Source organism: Malus sylvestris, chromosome 17, assembly GCF_916048215.2.
Source record: "Malus sylvestris chromosome 17, drMalSylv7.2, whole genome shotgun sequence".
In the NCBI taxonomy this organism is placed as follows: Eukaryota; Viridiplantae; Streptophyta; class Magnoliopsida; order Rosales; family Rosaceae; genus Malus; species Malus sylvestris.
In genome coordinates this window covers 1,172,249-1,189,801 of record NC_062276.1, presented here as the reverse complement: position 1 = coordinate 1,189,801, position 17,553 = coordinate 1,172,249, and the positions used below count along the sequence as shown (strand labels likewise).

The following is a 17,553-nucleotide window of genomic DNA, read 5'->3' as shown; positions in this document are numbered from 1 at the left end:
GTGATTTGTCCCATTAAGTATGAGCCACCTTTTTTGACAAAGTTAACACTGATTAAAAAAGACATGGACACGTGCCTACGTGGACAAAACATATAACTTCACCTTTTCTTTTCCTTTTTTGGTCTTTGGTCGGTGAGATTTTATCTGATATTTAAAACATAACCAGATACATCAGGTGTCATAATACACACAGATGATGAGATGATCACCGAATCTCAAGCAGAACCAAAAATGGAGGAAGACTGTTCCTCTTTTGCATTGAATTCCAGGTATAGGGGTGAAGGTTGGATAGCTAAAAAGCCTTTGGTATTTATAACACCTATATTGAAATCCATTTCCTCCATTGAAGTTCTAATAAATATGCGGTATTCAAAATCTTTTGATAATTTTCAAAAAAAGAAAAGAAAATCTTTTGATAATTTATACAATTCTGATTGAATATTATATTCAATCATAATTGTATAAATTATGTGAGGTAAATTTTTTATTGTCTTTCTGTTGTGTGTTGTAATCATGAAATTATACTCTTAATATATGACATTCTTCACTTTTTTCTATTAATGAAATACTTATAACCTAAACAAAAAAACTTACGTCACAACATATTGAAATAGATATTAATGATATACCCCAAGCCCATAACCTATCAATTATATTGTCGAGTTATATTATAACACGAAAATTAATAACGAGTCTCACACAAAAAATTCGTGCACAATTTTCAAACCGGGATCTGTAGCCGTTGGAAATTCAAAACCAAACATAAGATTCAAAAATTTTGACCGTTAGCAAAAAGACCAAAATCCCTTACTCGTTAGCCTCTTTCTTTCCTGCTCCTGGAATTCGATTCTTCCCTTCCCCTTCGGTCCACCCAAAGGCACAACCAAAAATGGCGAGGAAAGAAGAAGAGCCAAAACAGAGTCCGATAAACCCGAAAAACCAGCAAAGAGAACCAGACCCAGTTGAAGTCGAAATCAGTGGCACCAGCGGCAATGCGATTATATTCAGCCCCAGATTCAAATCCGTCGCCGCCATGGCCGGTTGGGACGAAGAGAGCCTTCTAGTCGCAAGCCTGGTGGTCGACGATACACCGGAGAGAGATTTTAAACACAAGAAACGCTCTGTCTTGGACTCCAAGACCCCACCCACCAATTCATCAAGAAGGTATCAAATAATATTGGTTATTCAATTCTTGTAAGTTTTCTTATTTGGGGCCGTTTGGATTGAGAAATTTGGGTTTGGGTTTGGATTCAATCTTCTGATTTGTGCACAAGATTTAATTTTGAATCTGGATTTTGGGCATTAGGGTTTCTTGATTTTTTTGCACAAGATTTAATTTTGAATGTGATTTGTGTCTTAGAAAGCGCAGAGCACCGAGAAGGAGCCCGATCTCAATCCCTGTAGCTGTCCTTGATCTTGATGATGCCGAAGAAACTGCGAAAGATGGTACTGATTTTCTCCATTTGATCTATTGGGTACTTGGGTTACAGAAAGCCTGCACCTTTTTTTTCTGAAATTTTGTATGAAAACTTGTGGGTAATATTTTTGATATGCAGAGGGTGGGAAAGAGAAGAAGGTAGAACTGGAAATTTTTGCAAATAAAGATAAGGAAACAAGAGAAGATAAAATGGCTGAGAGCTCTGGTGGTTCTTGCCCGCCAAGTTCGAATCTTCCTTGCTTGGATAAGCTCAGAGAGGAACTTTCTTGCGCTGTAAGAACCTTACTTAGCAATTAGAAGTTTGATATACTCAAAGTCAATGGGGTTTCTTTGAATTTTGTTTTCTAACGTAGCTGGGTCTGATGTTCTTGGTAGATCTGCTTGGAGATTTGCTTTGAACCAAGTACTACTCCTTGTGGGCACAGGTAATCTCGAAACCAATAAAGCGTTGCTTAAAATTGTGTGTTTATCGACCTTATTTCCTTTCGATGATCCAAATGAGGGCTTGAATGATTGAATCATATGCCGCTTGACTTCGAATAACCGATAAATTTATCCTGATTTGTACAACTGTTTGATTGTAGTTTCTGTAAGAAGTGCTTGCGGTCCGCTGCTGATAAATGTGGGAAGAGGTGCCCTAAGTGCAGGCAGCTAATCAGGTATGTTTCTGACATAGTTCCAAGATAATTGGTTAATTAATCGGCTAATGCTCAATGCTGCATTGCGCTTTTGGATTTATCTCTATCTTGCTTGATATTTGCAGCAATAGTAGATCCTGCACCGTCAATACGGTTCTTTGGAACACAATACAGCTTCTGTTTCCACAAGAAGTTGAAGCAAGGAAAGCTGTTGGAGCCTCAAATGGCAGAGAAACTGATCGTCAAAGCCCTGGAAAGGCGGTATATAACGCAAGGAATGCTCAAAGTAGAAGGGCATCGGGGGTATCAAGCACAAGCAGCAACAGAGAAATGACCATGAGGAGAAGACGGGTAATACTAAGCCAAGATGAAGAGGATGAAGCGGAGCATCGAAACCAAGAACAAACTGCTGACAGAAGCATTCGGTTTTTAAGGGCATCAAGCAGAGAGATGTATTTGAGGAGTAGTAGTAGAAGGATCTCAAGCCAGGATGAGGATGCTGCATTAGTTCTGAGATTGCAGAGGGAGGAGTTTATGGAGGCTTTTAGGGGAACCCCTGATCAGTCCAGTAGTTCTTTGATTTCTTCGGCAAGAGCAAACATGAGAGCCCTGGCATCTAGAGCTACTAACCATCGTCTTACCCGACATATGTTGTAGTCTAGCTTCTCTTTCGATTTCGAAATTTCCATTGCTGGTGGCACTACTGACTGGTAGTCTAGCTTTTTTCTCCCTTATTTGGTTGAACAATGTTTTCATAAAGTAGCATAAAAGGTGCTTTGTACAAGTATTTTCTTATTACTACAAAGTTGTCTGCATTTCAGAAGCGAAAAATCTGAGAACGGCTTCAACGGAAGGAGAGCAGAAAACATTTTGTTCCAGTGCTTATGAAACTTAGAATCCATTGAACTGATTGGAAAAGATGTTGGAAGTCTTGGGGAATAAGTAATGTTTAACTGATAAACATATAGAGATATTACAAGTCTTGGAGAACAAGTAAAAAATCCAACAACTAGCGATTAATTAATATTAATGTATCAAATCCACACGATTAATTAATTCTTAACTAAATAAGAAGAACAAAGTGACTGCTACTTAATTATCTAGATCTACAACTGGAATGAAACCCTGCAAGTTTCCAAAGCAGCAAACAAAATCCAATTCGAGAGTTGCATTTCACAACTCGATACAAGAATGACTGCTATGGCGGGTTGTAATTACGCAACTCTTGCTGATGCCAATTTCAACAGCCTGCAGACAGAACAGCCAAGACGATGACAGTTTATTTCAACGTGGTTAAACTAGACAGAAACAGCCCCTTGGCGGATGTGGAGACTTCCCGCAGATATTTGAAGCGACTGCTCCCGCTTGCCTGGTCTCACAATCCCGACCACTCTGAAGCTCAACTGGAACCTCCTACAAAACAGAAGAATGACTGGAAAAGCCTATAGAGAAGCGTTCTACACAGCAGAATACCACGAGCATTGCGTGGAAGTTTTTCCCACAAGCCAAATACCAGGTGTTATGGAGGCTGATTACACTGAGTTGCTGACATAGTCATAAACCGGCTCACGAATGAGGTATTGATTCCCTTGGATAAGGTCTCCGGTTGGCAACCATCCAGAGGAGGAAGAGGATATAGAGTTGGCGTGGTTGAAAAGTATTTGGAGGAGGCGAAAAGCCTGCAAGAGGAAGATTTTGGCTGATGCTTTGCTTCCACATGAGATCATACGCCACTGATGCTTTGCTTCAGTGGACTGGACGGCAATGTTGGAGTACGTAAAAAAAGCAAGGCAAAATGAACAACTCCTTGGCTGTATGCGACATAAACTCTCCCTAGAGGTTTTATCTTTTGATTGTCCTTCAAGGCTTCTGTCTTCTCCTTGTTGTCGAACCATGATACCTTAACCGCTTCAGTAATGCTAGCGAGGAAGATGACGTGACACTTATCACTAGCATTATTTGAAGCGGTTAAGATTGGTTTGACAACAAGATAGAATGTGAAAGGAAAACCCTTCTTCCTCTTCCTTTTTTTTGGTGTCGAAGGATGGAAAGAGCTCACTGGTTGGTTGGTTGGTTGGTTGGTTGGTGCTTAATTTTGAGAGTAATGTGCCGATTTATCGCACGAGTGAAATGTTAAGGAATCTCCTACATCAAAGGAGATCAGTTCGTCAACAACACAATCTGCTCCATCTACTGCACAATCGGCTCCTCCGTATGAAAGTCAACTATGATATATGCTATGATGTCTTTCCTATTCTATTTGATTAGGATTGATTCAGTCATTCAAGTATGATTGTATTTACCATATTAGGATTGTATTCAAAGTGTATATAATCACATACATGTACCTATAAACAAATCAATGAAATATACACATTCTATATGGTATCACGAGCCCAAAAACTCCAACGAGCAATCCTTTTTTTTTTATCCCTCTCTTCCCTGTCTTCATCCATGGCCACTGACGCCTCTACAACCAACCCTCTACCAGAGCTCAACTCCACTAACCCCCACCTTGATCACAATCAACGCTACAGCCCAACTACATGTGAAACTCACACCCACCAATTACCCATCCTGGCGTGCTCAGTTCAACGCCCTTCTTTACGGCTACGACCTCATGGGTTATATGGATGGTTCTAATCTCTGCCCATCAACCGCTCAAACCGTGCTTCGCACCTTTTGGATTCGGCAAGATCAACTCCTCCTTCATGTGATTCTTGTTTCCGTCTCACCGCATGTCATCTCCCTTATTGCCTCTGCCAAGACATCTAAGGAGGCTTGGGACAAACTTCTCCATCTCTTTGCTAGCAAAGCCCGTGCCCGTGTTCTTGGTCTCAAAGAACGCCTTACTCTCCTGCGTCATGAGAACAAGCATGTCTCTGAATATCTGCAAGAAGTCCGCGTTATTGCAGATGAGCTCGCCATCATTGATGTCCCCCTCTCTGATGACGATCTCCTCCTCTACATTCTTAATGGTGTTGGCTCTGACTTCAAGGAAATTGCTGCGGTAGTTCGTTCCCGTGACACCTCAATCTCTTTTGAAAACCTGCATGACAAACTGGTTGAACATGAAGCTGCTCTCAAGCGTGATAATACCGTTGTTGCAGCCCCAGTGATCACTGCCAATGTCACTCAGACATCTCGCTCCCACACCTCAACCCGTGGCTACCGCTCTCACAACTCCAACTCCAACCGTGGGTCTTTTGCCTCTCGCAATCCTTCTCATGGTTCCTTCGGGCACCCCCACACATCTTCCATTGACACCAATTCTCGTAGTTCCTACAAGCCCACCCAACAATCTTTCACCGACAATGGTCGCCGCTCTACCAACGTGAACAACACAGGTTATCGTGGTTTCTGTCAATGGTGTGGCACTCAAGGTCATAGTGCCAAACGCTGCCCTCAACTCCAATCTGGACCTCACAGTCCGCCAGTGGCCAATCCTACCACCCATGGCCGGTCCACCTCTTCCCCAACATGGTTGCTTGATTCCGGTGCCTCTCACCATGTTACCTCCAATGTCAACACTCTTTCTGGTGCCTCTATATATGATGGTCCTGATGAAATAATTATTGGTAATGGTTCAGGTTTGGGTATCACTCATGTCGGTTCAACCACTTTACCCTCCTCATCCTCCCAATCTTTCAACTTATCAAACGTTCTGTGTGTTCCTTCTATGCAAAAAGACATTATTTCTATCTCTAAATTTAATAAACAAAATAATACCTCTATTGAACTTTTTCCTGATTTCTTTCATGTCAAGGATCTGAGCACAGGGGCGGTTCTTCTTCGAGGCCCGAATAAGGATGATGTGTATGAGTGGTCTCCCAAATCTTTTTGTCAACCACAAGCTATGGTGGGTGTGGTGGTCTCTCCCAACCTTTGGCATCGTCGTCTTGGTCACCCCAGCCACCAAACTCTCCAACAAGTCATTCGTATGTCATCCATTAATGTGTCTTCCAAGTTGTTCGAGTCTGTTTGTCATTCATGTCTATGTAATAAAAGCCATCGGCTCCCGTTTGGTACTTCGTCTCTCACCAGTCATGGTCCATTAGACCTCCTTTATAGTGATGTTTGGGGCCCTGCTCCGTACTCTTCTATTGATGGTTTTTCCTACTATGTTATCTTTGTTGACCATTTTACAAAATACATATGGCTCTACCCTCTCAAAAAGAAATCTGATGTGTTTTCCACTTTTGTCACCTTCAAAGCACTTGTTGAAAATTACTTCAAAAGAAAAATCACTAGATTATACACTGATGGTGGGGGCGAATACATCAAACTCCAACATTTTCTCTCATCCAATGGCATCACCCATCTTCTTACACCACCTCACACTCCTCAACACAATGGAGTCGCCGAACGTCGACATCGTCATATTGTTGAAACTGGTCTCACCCTTCTTCATCAAGCTTCTTTACCTCTCACTTATTGGTCTTATGCCTTTAAAACAGCTGCCTATCTTATCAACCGCATGCCTACTCCGCTTCTTCATAATCTCTCCCCATTCACTCAACTCTTTGATGAACAACCCAATTACTCCCGTCTTCGTACATTTGGGTGCTTGTGTTTTCCTTGGTTACGTCCTTACAATTCCAATAAATTACTCCCTCGTTCCCGCCCATGTCTCTTCCTTGGTTACTCATCTAATCAAAGTGCTTTTCAGTGTCTTGATCTTTCCTCCAACAAACTTTTTATCTCTCGGCATGTTCAATTCGATGAGTCAACTTTTCCTCTTGCCAACCTCCCTTCCTCCATTCCCCATGTCACTGTTGATAACTCTCACACTTGGGTCTCCTCTCTTTCTCCAGTTACTCATATTCTTGTACACTTCCCCACCAGGCCTGTTGAGTCGGTTGTTTCTTCTTCGCTGCCACCACATGTCACATCATCATCATCAGAATCTGCCCCTGTCTCAGAACTGTCACCATCCGTTGCCCCGGCCCCTATTATTGCTGCTACCACTCCTCTCTTACCGTCACCCAACCATCACGCCTTGGCCCCTACCTCTACCACACCTCTATTCACCCCACCACATTCTCCAGCCCAAATTGACCACGTCCAGCCACCTCCTCCCCTCAACCCCGTTCATACATACATTAGAAACCCTCATAGGACTGTTGTCACCTTTCCATCCTCTTACCCACACCCCCCCAACCCCCCCCCCCGGTACCTCCTGTGCTCCCCGATCATTCCATGATCACCCGTGCCAAATCCGGTATCCACAAACCCAATCCTCGATATGCTATGACTGCTACTAAACATCTCATTCTCTCCTCAGTTGAACCAACATGTGTTTCCCAGGCCGTCAAGGATCCCATTTGGCGGCAAGCAATGTCCAATGAGTTCAATGCGTTAATTCGCAATGGTACATGGGAGCTCGTTCCTTCCCTCCCCTCTCATAATCTTATTGGTTGTAAATGGGTGTTTCGTATCAAACGGCATCCTGATGGCACTATTGACAGGTACAAGGCACGCTTAGTTGCCAAGGGTTTTCACCAACGCCCTGGTGTTGATTTTTCAGATACTTTCAGTCCGGTGATCAAACCTACTACCATACGCATTGTTTTGCATCTTGCCGTAACTCATGGGTGGCCAATTCGTCAGTTGGACGTTAACAATGCTTTCCTTCATGGCACCATCCGTGAAAATGTCTATATGGTCCAACCGCCTGGTTTTGTTGACTCTAATCATCCATCTCATGTGTGTAAATTGAGGAAAGCCCTCTATGGCCTCAAACAGGCTCCCCGGGCATGGTACAAGGAATTACACTCATTTCTGCTCTCCCATGGCTTTGTCAATGCCATCTTTGATGCCTCACTCTTTCTCTTGAAAAATGGGACTACTGTAATTTATTTTTTGGTTTATGTTGATGATCTTCTTATTACAGACAACGATTCCTCACTTGTAGCAAAGTTCATCCAACTATTGGCAACTCGGTTCTCCGTCAAGGACCTGGGCTCATTACATTACTTTCTTGGTGTTGAGGTTCTTCCCACAGCCACTGGTCTTTTCCTCTCTCAGCACAAGTACATTCATGATCTTCTCGTCACTGCCAAGATGGATGGTGCAAAGGCTGTCAGTACGCCTCTCTCCACCACTAACTCACTCATGCTCCATGATGGCTCCTCCCTAACGGATGCCACTCCCTACCGTCGTCTTGTTGGTGGTCTTCAATACCTAAGCCTTACACGCCCTGACATCTCCTTCGCAGTCAATAAGCTCTCTCAATTCATGCATTCTCCTTCCGAGACTCACTGGCAGGCACTCAAGCGTCTTCTTCGCTACTTGAAGGGTACCATTTCCTTTGGCCTTCATCTTTGTCGTCGCCCCTCTCATCGTCTCTATGCCTTTTCCGATGCTGACTGGGCTGGTGACCGTGATGATCGCAAGTCTACGACTGGCTATGTTGTCTATCTCGGTGGAAATCTCATCTTTTGGAGCTCTCGTAAGCAGCAGTCTGTCTCTCGCTCCTCCACCGAAGCCGAATATCGGGCCATTGCTGCCACCACTGCTGAACTCATATGGATTCAGTCCTTAGTGCGTGAACTTGGCATTCCTCTCCCCACAACACCGGTTGTTTCTTGTGATAACATTGGAGTCATGTTCTATTGTGCTAATCCTGTCCTACATTCCCGTATGAAACATATCGATATTGATTTTCAGTTTGTACGGGATCGTGTCACTCGTGGTCTTCTTCAAGTGTCTCATGTCTCCACTACTGATCAGCTTGCTGACGCTCTCACCAAGTCCTTGCCACGTCCTCGTTTCCATCTCCTTCGTTCCAAGATCGGTGTCTCCGATGGTGCCACCATCTTGCAAGGGCGTGTTAAGGAATCTCCTACATCAAAGGAGATCAGTTCATCAACAACACAATATGCTCCATCTACCGCACAATCGGCTCCTCCGTATGAAAGTCAACTATGATATATGCTATGCTGTCTTTCCTATTCTATTTGATTAGGATTGATTCAGTCATTCAAGTATGATTGTATTTACCATATTAGGATTGTATTCAAAGTGTATATAATCACATACCTGTACCTATAAACAAATCAATGAAATATACCCATTCTATATGAAAATTAGATTTTAAACTATTTTTTAGGAAAAATTAGTTCTGAAACTAATTAAAATCTGTCAGTTACACTTTTAATGTTAGATTCGAAGTTATTCTATTTAATTTTTCATCAATTTAAGTCACGTGATACACTTAGATTGGTAATTTTTTTATGACGGTTATCCTTTAAAATGTGTTACGTGACTTAAGTTAACAAAAAATTAGATAGAATAACTACAATAGTGATGAAATTAACAGTTTTGAACAAATTTAGAGACTTATTTTACCCAAAAATATAGTTTTAAGAACCTAATTTTTATTTAGATGATAATTTAGAAACTAAATTCACCGTTCGCACTCCTTTTCCTCCAAAATATTGAGACTGCACATAAATTCCAACACAAATTGCGAACTAAATTAATCAAACACAACAACAAATTTGAATGTCCATTTCCCAATTCTGTTTTCCATCAGCAACACCATACACAGGTCGAGTCAATGAAACAGTAAGGCAAACTACTTAATCTTCCTCATCAGAACAGGAGCTTCATATCACTCAATTGTGCCAGGAGACAAAGAAGAAGAAAACTGCCCCGACGGAAAAAGGAGGCAACTCTTACAATTGTCACGCTGCAAAATTTTCGCTCTGTATTACGTGTTACACCAACGTACAGGGTCGCTTGTGCGTGTGACGATTCTGATTTCAAAACTGTAGAATGTACTCATAAACTGTATTTGTACAAGGGACCTTACCGGAGATTTGGCCGCTCAGTAAATGCGTGTTTCTGGCGAAGTTAGTGCCTGTGAGAGTGCTTTCGGCTAACAAAATGGGGCTCTCCCTTTTCTCTGTTCCGTCTTTGTAAGAACGTCAAAGCACAGCAAGTGAAGCCTATAGCAGCCATACCATAAAATGCTCTGTATGGAGCCAAGGCCAGGGAAGAGATATAGGAATAGTATCCAGCGAGCAGGTACAGAAAATTCAGACTCACTTCACAGTTTCGGAAGCCAGGGAAAGAAACCAAGAAGGAACTGGACTCGGGCTTTGCGGTGAAGATTCCATGAAGGATCACACCGGTGCAAAGAAATGAATCCAAGAGCCACGGGAAGCTATGACCCATCCCTATTCTCTGCAACCAGAAAAATGTCGTTTTGTGAAAAGCCAGCCCACTTACACAACTGGGAAAAAAAGACGAAGAACTAGGCAGAAGGTTTGAAATCTAAACATATATCGATATTTGGATTACTGTACCTGAAACCAGGCGACAAGTGATGGGACAAACATAAGTGCTGCAGCAAGATGCAAAATAAACAGCCCATGCCGATGATGGAATAGCTCTAACTGTGTTTCACCAAAACTTTTCAAAGAGACTGGACTGTTGGAGCAGCAATCTTCAGAATGAATATTCTGGTTCGATATACCATCACTTTTGGATGGAAGTTGACAGGAGCGGTCATTGCCTTCCTTTTTACTATCAAATAATTCATGTCTTTGTGCATGGCTGCGAAATGAAGCTGTCAAAAAACTGTTACACAGACATAAAGCAACTCTTAGGATCTTTTTTTATCACACATACCCTGAATGTAATATGACACAAGAAGCTTTACGTATTATTTATCAATACGTAAGCAACGATGACAATAAAAGTCCATCAGAAAAAAAAAGTGAGGACATACCTGCAAAGTGCACTGTGACAGCTCAAAGCATCAAATAACAAGATTATAAATAGACCGAATGCTGCATGAACCAAGCACACCAGAGTAATTGCAACAAATGCTGTAACAAATACCGGATTGGCTCTTAAAACCCTTACCACCTGTTCATGAAAAAAACCATGTGAAAGTGAATGAGCAAACTTGCCTAAAGAAACATGAGCCTGTAACAATTACATTATACCACAGGATAAAGTATACCTTCAATGAAAAGAAACCGGAGGAAAGATTAATAAACCGATGAACACTTTTTTCCCCCAATTGAAACCTGCAAGAGACTAATTCTTGTTATTCAGCACAAAACCAGTGAACATGCGCATATGCACTGGCTGAGAATACTCAAGCTAATTGACTTTCAAGTCATGGAAAGAAAATAAAGAGTGGTAGAGAGAGCATACTGACCTTGTATTGATGAAAATATGTACAACAGCGGCCGCATAGAAGATGAGTTGGGATATCAAAATAAGAACAATTATGAAGCCATTAGCAAGTAAATAACAAGTCAATGAGACCATGGTGAAGCTAGCAAATGAAGGAAATGGTTGTGAAGTAAAAAAGGATAGGAAAAAAGAAAGCAAGATCGGGGCAATGGCAAGGTAGAGAAATGGCAATGGGATTCTCAAATTAAATTCCACAGCCGTAAGAATCGAAGGTATGTGCTGGTCAAGATCCCACGTACATATTTGCTGCATTAGTGCAAAAAATAAAACAACAAGGGAGAAACCAGCGATCTGCAAGAGGGCATCAATAAACTCAGAAGCATGCCTCTTTCTTTATTAAGAAGGGTTAAAAAATGAGAGAGAGTTGAGAATCATTACCTGTGAATTATATAAAAGCAAGAACCTACTCGCAGCTGCAGTGACAGAAACAGTCATGGAACTTCTATATGAACAATGTGGATCTACCTGAAAAGAAGCATATGTAGACAAACATAAACACCATCGAATTTAACAAATGATTGGAATAAATCATTAGAATCCCATATTTTTGACCTGAAAAGAATCTGTAAGTTACAAATTTCTTGTGCCAATATCATATTATAATAATATGAAAATTTAGGTGACTTATTACCAGCAACAAAACAGAGGTTTTCTCAGAACTTTTAGATGAACCCCATAGTGCTGGTGAAGAATCAACAACAATTTTCTCATTGTACATATTCGGGAATATGTGGAGACCTGACGTGTCATCCCAAGCAAATGCTATAGGGGGGAAACAGCGAAGCTTGCACAACTCTGTTATACCAAGAAAGAACCAGCTTAGCCAAAAAGATAAGAGAAAAGAGCGGTAGGTTCAATATTGTGCAAGAATATCAACATATTACAACTATTCTTTTCATCAATAATGTTTTACATTAATCCATGACAACAAATAGAACCAAAAAACATAAATTGAAAAACTACTATTTATATAAATCCTTACTGCTATTATCTTCATCTCCAGCCTGTTCATCTGGAAGTCCAGAATTCTTTATCCCACAACCTGCAGTCTTCAAAGAGAATATGACAGGCAGAAGACCCAAGCTTGTGGTAAATGATAGATTCAGAGCAAGAGGATGATTCTCCTTCAAAGACATTTCCTGCATTGAAACCAAGTCATGCACAGTCAATATCAAACCATTCGAATTAAATTTTAAGTTTCATCAATTTTCAATATTCCAGATTTAAGCAGCATCATCGAGATATTAACCTTATAAGAATAACTAGATAGTGGCATAGACCAAGGGGAGAACTCTCGTTCCCCTTCCTCTGGATTAAAAAACTGCCCAACAGCCATGGAAACTGCTGGTGGAGGTCTGCCTGAAATAGTCTGATCAATAGATTGTCACCACTCATATACAAAAATCAAACCACTTGAAATATCACATTTTACGAGAAAGTGGAAGTATTATTCAATATAAGCCAAACCAACTAGTTCAAAACATTTTTTATTTATTTAAAAAACCGTGAAAAGGACTGAAGAGAAAGACAAAGGGAGATGACAGCCAGTTCACCTAGGCAAGGCCTACTACAAGAACATAACAAACGAACCAACCATCAATATATATATATATAATATAAATAAATAAAACTTTTTAAAAAAGAAACATTGAGGGGAAACAATACCGGACGAGGTGCAACTGATATGGTCAGGAATCTGAAACCACGCATGTCCTCAGGTCCCAAGCGAAATATAGCAGAAGGAGGAGCTTGCTCTGTTTGGCTTCCAGGTTCAATCTAATAAGATAGAGCATATCCACAAATAAGAGCATGCAACAATTATACCATTAAAACATGGTCATGAATGCAACACTCAATACCTGTGTTGGTGCTGGTCCTGATGGAATGCGCACCATCCTTGATGTCACTTCGAGGATTCTTATACAAATAGGCAATTTTGAAGTTGAGTTTCTTTTTTCCGGCCACAGATGAAGTCTAACCCCAGAACATGGAGCCAGGTTTGTCACAAACATGAAGTGGCTTCTTCCATTTGACCCCTGCACGTATTGGTTAAAGTCTGAGCACTATCAGATATTGGAAATTCAAAAAATAAAAGAAAATTAACAAGTTCTATAAGCGTGACAAGAACAAATGGAAAGGAAAAGAATATATCAAGGTCCAATATCATTTTGTAATGCTTCAAAAGTATTTTGCCCCAGTCATATTCATGCAAACATGGTATAAATTAAATTGTTGTACACATCATTACTATGTCAATGAATTCGTACATGCACAAGATACAACAAACTAATCTCCAGATCATGTTGTTTAAATGACAACAATTTAAGCAAGGTTGATGAAAAAGTAAAAGAGGGGGCTGAGAAAAAAGGAGATCAAGAACAATCAGGACAAAGTAGCTAACTCAGCAATAAGCTTGAAATTAAGTTTATAATGATTTCGGTATTGAGTAGATAGAAAATTTGCTGGTGCTAACCAGTTTTTGTATGTCTAACCACCGTCTTCGACCATCCATAGCTAAAACAGTGACGGTGGTCGTCTGAATGTATAGGTCCCTCTCGAGGCCATCATCACTCCAATGAACATTGCTAGGACATGCAGCGGAAGTGTACAGCGATTCTGCAATCATGTTACACATGTAATTCAATGATATAACATCATGACTACTTTCTCTCTTCATGTGTCAAACATTGCTAAAACAGCTAATAAAAAAAAGATCCAAAACTTTAGCAAACTATATAGAGCAATACAATGGATCTTGTCAAAACAAACAATGTGGCAATACAGTACCAGTTTTATCTTTTTTCTCTCTAGTAGGAACATGTATCGACTTCTGAGAGAAGTAAGATTGCATCCTCCAATTGAAGCTCTGTGGTATCCCACTACGAAGCATTTTTGAGAATATCGCCATTCTTATTCGAGTGTCAGAAAATGGCTGGCCTGTTCCGGAGTCTACCAAACTAAGGAGAGTGTGTGCTACCTAGATAAGAACATACGTATTCAGAACTGATTTTATGATAATTAATTCTGGGTTCAAGAAGTTACTCCCACTTACTTGGATAACTAATTGATTACACCATAAAATAGCTTGATGTTCCATTGACAACCACACATTTCTCATGCCCGTACTACTGATCACAAAACCGTGAGTGGGAGGCACAATGCCATCAAGGGATTCTGACTTGGACCTTACCTAAAGACAAAAAACAAGAATAACAGCACTCACAGAGTTAAGGCACATAGCAAGAATTTATATTATCGCAAACACAATATATTTATACACCGATGTCTATGTACAACTTAAGTTATGAACAACCCCACAGTGACACAAAAAAAAAATTATAACACCCCTGCAGTCTCTCCCCAAAAATTATATACCACAGGAAAATAAGAAAAATGTATTTACCTGATAGTCATTATAACTACCAGAAATGGATATAACAACAACATGGGAGAGAACAGGACCAGACACGTGATGTCCTGCTCTAGTTGTTTGGACCTCATATCCCTTTCTCCATTCATCATTAACTTGTTCAAAGTAGTGGCCCAAGGAAGGCTGCAATGCCACAGGAGGGTATCTGAATGAAATAATTACATTTCATCAAACACTAATTAACACATTCACTTTGACAATGAGAGCTATCATAGAAGCCAAAAACTCACTGGTGGGGGCTAGAGAGAGTAACAATTGTTTCAACTGCTGATTTCCTCAAACGTTGATGGGTAACTGCAGCTCTAGCAACAAAACCACCCATAGAGTGCCCAACCAATATAACGCTTTTTGGAGAACTCCCAGAGGTTGCACCTTCTCTTTGTCTAGCCTCATAAGATTCTTTGTATTGATCCAAAATCTGCACACAAGGTTGTAGGTTGAACATCTTATAAACTAAAAGATCGTTAGAAAACTGAATAAACTACATGCCTAAATTATTGACAGGATGGTTACGTGTTGTCCAGAGCATTAATTATTGTTGACAGTTTCTGTGACCCCACATAATTTGGATGGGACTGGATCATGTCAAGAATGAAAACAAGCATTCAGACTATTTGAAACGTGAAATTCCAATATTGGTATTTACACTACAGAACATATTCTGCTGAACGTAAAGAAGTGCAAGTAGTATTTCTGTGTCATTTACTCCTTCATAACACTTCCTCATAATGCAATATTAAGAAAATGTAATATGATCTCAAAGACATGTTTACCATGCATCAAAAAGTTTCACCTTCGTCCCCTAGGAGGGGGGACACCTGAGGCCCATCAAACAAATAGATAAAAAGTTTCATCTTCGTATGCAATTGGTAGAAAATAATGAGAGTTCGAGACGGACCCTGTGAATGGAGTTGACAACATATTCAGCATGTTCTTCGAGAATAGCACTATCCATAGCAGAATGCTCCCCTTCAAGATCCACCGTGAACCAGTCCAACCTGGAATCATACTGATTGGGCAAATTAAAGGAAGTCACATCAATCTCCTCCCCTCCCTCTTCAGGAGTTAAGAAAGCTTCCTGATAGTACGTACGCTCTAGGGGCCCCGCTTGGTATGCCCTATCAGATTCTGCTGCAATTGATCGAACCTGCAAATCCGAAAAATGCAAAACAAACACAAAAAACAATATTCCACTGTCATAAGACACAAGCATTTCGAAAAAAAATCGTCACTAAAAACATGAAAACCGAGCATTTCAACGAAAACCCAGCTCCCATTTCCTCACCTGCTTGTAGCTACCGCCATTTCCCGGAACAAAAAGAACGGGAATGCCGCTCAGCTTCTTGAGATGCTCCTCGAAATCGATCTGCTTCCATCCTTCGTGGTACAAATACAAGCTGTATTTCGCAGGCGAAACCGGAGTCGTCGTGGGGATGGGAATATAAGTGGGATACATGTACGTCATGATGCAGCCATTGGAGACGGGCTTCAACAAATCATACAAACCCGCGAAACCAACACACAAGACGAAGGCGACGAGCAGTGCTGCTCTGGATTTGGCTTTAAATCCTTGCAGTTGCATCGTGAAAGCGGGAAATTGCGGCTCGATTAATTAATCCCCGCATTCATCCACAATTCGATGATTAATTTCCTTGTAAAAACAAATTAACTGAAACATTAATTACGAAATTAATCACAAAACGATGGCATTAAATTGAAGCGAAATTTCCTTAATACTTAAAAAAATAAAAAAAGAGAGAGATCCGTTACAGAAATTTAGCTAAAAACAGAGAGGGAAAGAAGAAAGTGGATTGGAAAATGCTTACGATTGAGGCGACGGGTCTGGGAGGAGGAGCTGAAGGAGCGACGGCGATGGCTTTGCCGGATCGGAGATGCAATGGAGATTTGGACTGGTGGAGCTCCGAGCTCGGAATTCTGATTTGAGAGAGAGAACGCTAGCATCCAACACCCAAAATAGAAACCAACAGAGAGAGACAGAGCAACTGTTTTTACGGGTCGGATTCGGGTGGAAAAGTCGGATATTTGGGAGAAAAGGTGATTGGGTAAAAAGTATTATCAAAGTATATTATTTGAAAGCAAGTAAATCACAAGTGAAAAATATAAAGTAGTGCTATTTACGCACCATATTTACCTCTCACATATCATTGTTAATTTATTCATTGATCTTCTTCAATTTATTTGATTCGACGGACCGAAATTAAGAAGGACGTAAGAGATAAAAATAAATATGTGAATAACACCACCCAAAATATAATTTGACTTTCAGCCTTGGCCCAATTAAAGAGAATTCATGCAATTCCGCTAGAATATCATCACAATAGCATTCTCATGTAAGTAAATTTATTTCTCAATTAAATCTTTGTGAAAACATAAATAGATTGTAACTCAATTAACTGAAAGTATTTACGCTTGTGTCTGAACCAAGTTTGAATCGTCCCTCATTACGTTATATCGTAAAAAATGGTTCTACTTCAATGCTACGTAGCATTAATGTTACGAGTATTAAATGATCTACATTCACATAACCACAATAAAATAATAATTCGAATCAATCTAAGTCTCGAAGCATTTTAATGCTACATAATTTTTCCAAAGAAAAAAACATCCTTTTGACCTTAGTCCCAAGTGGCTAATGGTATTTTACCAATATCAAAGACGTGACTCCCAAGTATTTGGAATTTGGAAATCGAGAGAACATAGGTTAGCATGTGACTCCGTGACTCCAAGTATTTGAAATGGAATTTTTCGGGGCAATGTGCCCATTTGTCTGTTTCATTACCATAATCGCTAGCAAAAATAAAAAATAAAAAACA

At 40.5% G+C, this 17,553-nt stretch overlaps 2 protein-coding genes and 2 long non-coding RNA genes across 7 annotated transcripts; 1 reads left to right on the top strand and 3 right to left on the bottom strand.

Moving 5' to 3' along the window:
* Positions 1-546: 546 nt before the first annotated feature.
* On the top strand, positions 547-2,860 carry LOC126609793 (uncharacterized). 2 transcript variants are annotated; one of them, XM_050277724.1, is made up of 6 exons: positions 547-1,164; positions 1,370-1,446; positions 1,557-1,711; positions 1,814-1,863; positions 2,023-2,097; positions 2,202-2,860. In XM_050277724.1, exons 1-6 carry the CDS (start codon positions 890-892, stop codon positions 2,731-2,733), a joined length of 1,164 nt encoding a protein of 387 aa, XP_050133681.1. In that variant the 5' UTR covers positions 547-889; the 3' UTR covers positions 2,734-2,860. The 2 variants fall into 2 exon arrangements, with proteins under 2 accessions (XP_050133681.1, XP_050133680.1); XM_050277723.1 differs by having other exon boundaries at positions 553-1,164; positions 1,361-1,446.
* Positions 2,861-3,005: 145 nt separating this feature from the next.
* On the bottom strand, positions 3,006-4,089 carry LOC126609794 (uncharacterized). Its single transcript, XR_007618295.1, has 2 exons — positions 3,590-4,089; positions 3,006-3,489 (listed from the first exon to the last, which is right to left on the bottom strand). It is a non-coding gene; the product is annotated as an uncharacterized LOC126609794 (long non-coding RNA).
* A 261-nt stretch (positions 4,090-4,350) lies between these two features.
* On the bottom strand, positions 4,351-9,164 carry LOC126609795 (uncharacterized). Its single transcript, XR_007618296.1, has 2 exons — positions 9,124-9,164; positions 4,351-4,424 (listed from the first exon to the last, which is right to left on the bottom strand). It is a non-coding gene; the product is annotated as an uncharacterized LOC126609795 (long non-coding RNA).
* Positions 9,165-9,532: 368 nt separating this feature from the next.
* Positions 9,533-16,703, bottom strand: LOC126610160 (uncharacterized). 3 transcript variants are annotated; one of them, XM_050278143.1, is made up of 19 exons: positions 16,546-16,703; positions 16,005-16,370; positions 15,618-15,866; positions 14,950-15,137; positions 14,693-14,864; positions 14,342-14,479; positions 14,077-14,266; positions 13,763-13,905; positions 13,149-13,325; positions 12,955-13,065; positions 12,539-12,658; positions 12,272-12,428; positions 11,921-12,084; positions 11,668-11,754; positions 11,252-11,580; positions 11,051-11,117; positions 10,814-10,953; positions 10,389-10,662; positions 9,533-10,266 (listed from the first exon to the last, which is right to left on the bottom strand). In XM_050278143.1, the coding sequence occupies exons 2-19, from the start codon at positions 16,299-16,301 to the stop codon at positions 9,934-9,936; spliced, it is 3,336 nt and encodes a 1,111-aa protein (XP_050134100.1). In that variant the 5' UTR covers positions 16,302-16,370; positions 16,546-16,703; the 3' UTR covers positions 9,533-9,933. The 3 variants fall into 3 exon arrangements, with proteins under 3 accessions (XP_050134100.1, XP_050134101.1, XP_050134103.1); XM_050278144.1 differs by having other exon boundaries at positions 10,389-10,638; XM_050278146.1 differs by lacking the exon at positions 9,533-10,266 and having other exon boundaries at positions 10,482-10,651.
* Between the last annotated feature and the right edge of the window lie 850 nt (positions 16,704-17,553).

What these genes read in the sequence shown, in the direction of transcription:
- LOC126610160 (XM_050278143.1), bottom strand. Translation starts at nt 16,301, where the DNA reads ATGCAACTGCAAGGATTTAAAGCCAAATCCAGAGCAGCACTGCTCGTC. An exon ending in ACTCTCTCTAGCCCCCACCA is followed by an intron (nt 14,865 to 14,949) that starts GTGAGTTTTTGG and finishes TATTTCATTCAG; the next exon opens with ATACCCTCCTGTGGCATTGC. An exon ending in TGGAGATGAAGATAATAGCA is followed by an intron (nt 12,085 to 12,271) that starts GTAAGGATTTAT and finishes TTGGTATAACAG; the next exon opens with AGTTGTGCAAGCTTCGCTGT.
- LOC126609793 (XM_050277723.1), top strand. Translation starts at nt 890, where the DNA reads ATGGCGAGGAAAGAAGAAGAGCCAAAACAGAGTCCGATAAACCCGAAA. An exon ending in GAGAGGAACTTTCTTGCGCT is followed by an intron (nt 1,712 to 1,813) that starts GTAAGAACCTTA and finishes TGTTCTTGGTAG; the next exon opens with ATCTGCTTGGAGATTTGCTT. An exon ending in AAGTGCAGGCAGCTAATCAG is followed by an intron (nt 2,098 to 2,201) that starts GTATGTTTCTGA and finishes TGATATTTGCAG; the next exon opens with CAATAGTAGATCCTGCACCG.